Source organism: Crinia signifera, chromosome 7 (assembly GCF_055691185.1).
Source record: "Crinia signifera chromosome 7, ASM5569118v1, whole genome shotgun sequence".
NCBI classification, from domain to species: Eukaryota; Metazoa; Chordata; class Amphibia; order Anura; family Myobatrachidae; genus Crinia; species Crinia signifera.
In genome coordinates this window covers 3,677,901-3,683,395 of record NC_139223.1, presented here as the reverse complement: position 1 = coordinate 3,683,395, position 5,495 = coordinate 3,677,901, and the positions used below count along the sequence as shown (strand labels likewise).

The 5,495-nt window shown below is 44.8% G+C and overlaps 1 protein-coding gene across 1 annotated transcript; it reads left to right on the top strand.

Moving 5' to 3' along the window:
• Window positions 1-4,439: 4,439 nt before the first annotated feature.
• LOC146020614 (taste receptor type 2 member 9-like) lies at window positions 4,440-5,258 on the top strand. Its single transcript, XM_083153865.1, has one exon. It carries the CDS (start codon window positions 4,440-4,442, stop codon window positions 5,256-5,258), a length of 819 nt encoding a protein of 272 aa, XP_083009991.1.
• The last annotated feature ends 237 nt before the right edge of the window (window positions 5,259-5,495 follow it).

Genomic DNA, 5,495 nt, shown 5'->3' with positions numbered 1-5,495 from the left:
ACAAAGAGAACAGAAATAAGGTACTGGTAACCACCAGAGAGGGAGACAGGCTGGGCCCACGGAGGGGAGGAGGCCTGTGCCCTCAAACTAAACAAACAGGCTAAGTAGCCAAAAAGATTGTAACACTGGCCGGCTGGCTGCCGGTAAATAAGAGCAAAATACCAGGCTCCACTGGAGCACTTACGTGACCTGGGACAGATGAAGGAACCTTAAGCTGTCAGCAGGGTCACGAAGGGATCAAGAGGAACAGACCTGGAATAGAGTCTGGAAACAGATACCAAGGGCGGGCAGCAGGACTGCTGGAAAACCTCAGCAAGAAGCCACCAAAGAACTGCAACCACTGGGGACCAGAAACAGCTTGGCAGAGCTATAACCGGCGTCTGTGTGCAGCAGACGCCGGCCTTTTATTTGAATCTGGCGCCCCCTGAATGACGCCGGCGTCTGACGTCGTCAGCTGCCGGGCGGAAGTCCAGGCACGTTGCATAGCAACGTCCCGATGCCCGACGTCAGATTGCGGTCTGGGACGTTGCCTGGCAACGTCCCCCACCCTGCTGCACTGACCGCCGACCGTCCGGAATCCCTGGCATCCGGATGGCGGCTTCAGAAGCTGGAAGGCTGCCTGGCAGTGTCCCCGGTGCTGCTGTGCTGACCCTGCACCACCGTCTGTCCGGGATCCCCGGCACCCAGGCGACGGTACCTGACACATGGCTTGATGCGGACAAGCGGTCAGCAACTGAGGCATCACAGGAGCTGGAGACCAGAGAATACTAAAGCTTGGCATCTGGGATAGCTCTTCAGCCACTTTTTCACCTAAGGAAACAAGACTGTGGCCCAGTGGGACCCTATTGGTGAAAAAGTGTAATTGAAGGACTTTGAGCAAGACCAACGGGATGATAGAAATTTTGTACATGACTTTGAAATTGTGAAAGGTTAATGTAAGGTGGTTGCTATTTTGCCACCGGAGGGTGTCCCATATTTTGTTTTTAAAAATGATTTGCTATATCATTTAACCATTTTACAGGGGAAAAGAGTAGACCAGCTGAAAATTCGAGCAGTTGGTATTACAAACACACATCTGTACAAACATACAGGGTCACACACATACAGCATGGTGACACATTGCCGCAACCAGACAGACAGGCTGAGGGATCTCTCACCTTGATGTGTCACTTCCTGTGGTCTCCCATAGAAACATAGAAACATAGAATTTGACGGCAGATAAGAACCACTTGGCCCATCTAGTCTGCCCCTTTTTTTAAACATGTTACCTCAAACCATATTTGATCCTTATTTTTGTGTAAGGATATCAATATGCTTATCCCAAGCATGTTTAAATTGTACTACTGTATATGCGTCTACCACCTCTGTTGGGAGGCTATTCCACTTATCTACTACTCTTTCTGTGAAAAAATTCTTCCTCGCATTTCCCCTGAATCTTCCTTCCTCTAGTTTCAGTGCATGTCCTCGTGTTCTGTTGCTCCTTTTCCTGTGAAGAATGTCTCCCTCCTGTACCTTGTTAAAGCCCTTGATATATTTGAAAGTTTCTATCATGTCCCCCCTTTCCCTTCTCTGCTCTAAAGTATACATATTAAGATCTTTTAGTCTTTCCTGGTACGTTTTGTGATGTAGGCCATGCACCATTTTAGTTGCTCTTCTTTGTACAGTCTCTAATGTATTTATATCCTTCTGGAGATATGGCCTCCAGAACTGAACACAATACTCTAGGTGAGGTCGTACCAATGACCTATACAGTGGCATTATTACTATCTCCCTATGCAACCAAGCATCTGACTTGCCTTCTTCATTGCTTTGTTACATTGCCTACCTGCTTTTAAGTCCCCTGAAATAGTGACACCTAGATCCCTCTCTTCCTCAGTAGTTTCCATTATAGTGCCATGTATACTATATTGAGTCTTTGGATTTCTGAGACCCAAGTGCATGATTTTGCATTTTTTGGCATTAAACTGTAGTTGCCATTCTCTTGACCATTTCTCTAATCTGCCTAGATCCTCAATCATTTGTATTACCCCTCCTGGTGTGTCTACCCTGTTGCATACCTTTGTGTCATCTGCAAAAAGGCACATTTTACCCTCAATTCCATTTGCAATATCACCAATAAAGATATTAAAAAGCACCGGTCCAAGTACAGATCCCTGGGGTACTCCACTTGTAACCTTTCCCTCCTTTGACTGTACTCCGTTTACTACAACTCTCTGTTTTCTGTCCTGCAACCACGCTCTTATCCAATAAACTATCTTAGAATCCAATCCCAAGCTTACAAGTTTATTTAACAGTCTGCAATGTGGGACAGTGTCAAAAGCTTTACTAAAGTCTAGATAAGCTACATCTACAGCCCCACCTTGATCTATTACTTTAGTCACCCAGTCAAAAAAGTCAATAAGATTTGTTTGACATGATCTTCCCCCAGTAAACCCATGCTGTTTTGGATCCTGTAAATTGCTGGTTTTGAGATATTCTACAACTCTTTGTTTTAAGAGTGCTTCCATCAATTTCCCTACTACTGATGTAAGGCTCACTGGTCGATAGTTGCTTACCTCTTCCTTGCTTCCACTTTTGTGCAGTGGGACTACATTCGCTGTTTTCCAGTCCTCTGGGATTACTCCAGTAGCTAGTGACTGGTTGAATAATTCTGTTATTGGTTTTACCAGCTCCCCTTTAAGCTCTTTTAGTATCCTTGGATGTATCCCATCTGGCCCCATTGATTTATCCACTTTCAGTTTTGAGAGTTCTGTGAGGACTTTCTCCTCTGTAAATGTACTTGTCTCTCCCTCAGTTTTCTGACTATACTTGCAACTTAACTGTGGCCCCTTCCCCTCTCTTTCAGCAGTGAATACTGAGCAGAAATAAATATTAATATTATCTGCTATTACATTGTCCCCCTCAAGAAAACTTCCACTCTCTGTCTTCAGTCTAATTATTCCACTTTTTGTTTTTCTCCTTTCACTTATATACCTAAAAAAAGTTTTCCCCCCTTTACCCACTGACTGGGCCATTTTCTCTTCAGCCTGTGCTTTTGCACATCTGATTACCTTCTTAGCCTCCTTCTGTCTAACAAGATACACCTCTTTGTCCTCATTCTTCTGCGTCTGCTTAAATTTCTTAAAGGCCTCCCATGCCAGGACAGAAGATGATGGACATGTTGCTGTAGCCCCAACATCTGCTGAGGTTGGAGGAGGACGAGCTGGGTTCCACTGTTCCATGCTCAGCCACATTACTCTGATCCCGCTCTCATTAGCATAAAGCATCTGCAATAAGGACTAAGCAGCCTGCTCTGTATCCAGATCACCATCCGGCCCTTCCCCAATGATCTTCTGACAACATTGGGAGGACTTAACTGTTCAAAAATTGTATTAGGGTGAACCCATTGTCCTCCTTACAGCTGGAGGTAAAGAATCCACAAAAAAATGTCAGTGGCAGGAGAGCCATCTAGGGTCTGGAAGTCCCACTGCTTGGTGAGGGGGCGCTTTGAATTATTATTGTTTTTCTATTAGTAGAAGTGAGGTGTTGCACAGTGATGGAGGCTGGCAGTTTTACATACTGGTAGAAAGGAGACGGGAGGCATCCCCCCACACACACACACACACACACACACACACACACACACTGCTCTCTCATCTGTGCATGCCTGCAGCCCGGCCCCTGTACTGTTCCTTTGTACGGCGCTGCGAAACACTTGTGGCGCCTTATAAATACAATTGTAGTAATAATAATAATAATAATAATAATAATAATCCTCCATGTAATGAGCAGAAACTGTAGATGTACTTGAGCCCTCTGTACAGTATACATACCTTTCCTTTGTGACCACCAGCAGCACTGACATGGGGCCGTGGGGTAAGAAATACATATGCCCAGGTCAGGGCCAGGACTGCATTGTGGCTGCCAAGTCTCTGCTGTTTCAGATAACTGATTCATTAAACATTATTTCTGTATACAGTATATAGGGGCTCATTTACCAACAAGTGATAAATGGTGCTCCAGCCAACCAGCTCCTATCAGCTGATTGGACAGAGCACCATTAATTATATGCAACAAGTGTTATGACTCACAATGGGTTTGATCACCCATTGACAAATTGGCCCCACAGTATCAATTTCATCCATTATATCTGTTACCCAGTGATAAAAATAAAATAATTCCAATCACAGATTCCGCTCCTCCCATATATTCAGTGTCACAGAGGACATAAATCAGTATACACATCGGGAAACCAGATACAGGACAGATTTGCATGCCCGCCCCTGCTCCGTGCTCCCTCTGCCCGGCATGTAATCACTACACCACTGGCACAGGTACCATCTGCTGTCATTATATCACTAAGGGAACCAGGACAGGTCGCCCGTCTGTGCAGAATGCAGTCGTCTGTGCAGATTGTGATAGACATTGTTTTATGTATAATTGGGATACATGGAATCATCATGAACTCCGCCATCCTCTCTGTGTACATCAGACTCTGGAGAACGATCACTAGTCCTGGTATCAGTGACCCAATCCTGCTCTCTATGGCTCTCCGCAATATCATCATGGTGCCCCCTATGTCGATGAACTATTACTTGTTATCTCGTCTTTCCCAACTGAACACTAGAATATTTTTACCTACGTATTATGTTATGCTGGTCATGTACAATCTGAGTCTGTGGAACACGGCCTGCCTCTCCATCTGCTACTGTGTGAAGCTCGTCACCATTACCCACCGGATCTTTCTCTGGGTGAGAAGGGGGTTCCCCTCTTCTGTTACCAAACTGCTCCTAGGATCGGCCATAGGTTCAGCTCTGGTGAATTTGCACATAATGTGGAAAACTCATGTGATGGTTCTAAAAGATACAAATATAACTGATGGACCAATAGGTTTTACAATGAAGATGGATATTCCTTTTGCTATGTTTGCTATGGTGGCCAGTTACATCCTGCCTGTTGCCCTGACTCTCATCTGTATTGGGCTCAGTGTGACGTCTCTCCTGCACCATGTCTGGAGGATCAGGCAGAACATGTCCCAGGTCAGATCATCACCTCAGGACCAGGCGCTTGTCCGGGCGGCTGTGACAATGACGCTGCGTGTGTTGTTGGACCTGACTTTCTTTGCTATCCTTACGTACATGTTTGCTGCAAGGTTCTCTATGAGTGATATGACAGCAACATTATTTTGGGTGTTTTACTTCTCATATCCATCAGTACAATCTCTCATACTAATATATGGAAACCCCAAAGTAAAGAGAAGTCTCCTCAGAATAGAATAGGCCTCATCGTCATTAGATAACACAGAGGACGTGTAGCCGGGTACCAGGCAGTGATTCCTCTACAATGTGGTACATTTGTTGTGCATGTGTTATTTATAGCCTCACCTTATTATAGTACTCCATATATACTTATCACTGCTATTGTTAACATGTGTAACACTTATCATATTGTCATGACAAATATATTACACTGTCCCTGTAATACCCCAGGTGCAACTGACCAGTTCGTTTATTATA

Excerpts from the sequence above, each read along its gene's own strand:
- LOC146020614 (XM_083153865.1), top strand. The coding sequence starts at position 4,440 with ATGAACTCCGCCATCCTCTCTGTGTACATCAGACTCTGGAGAACGATC.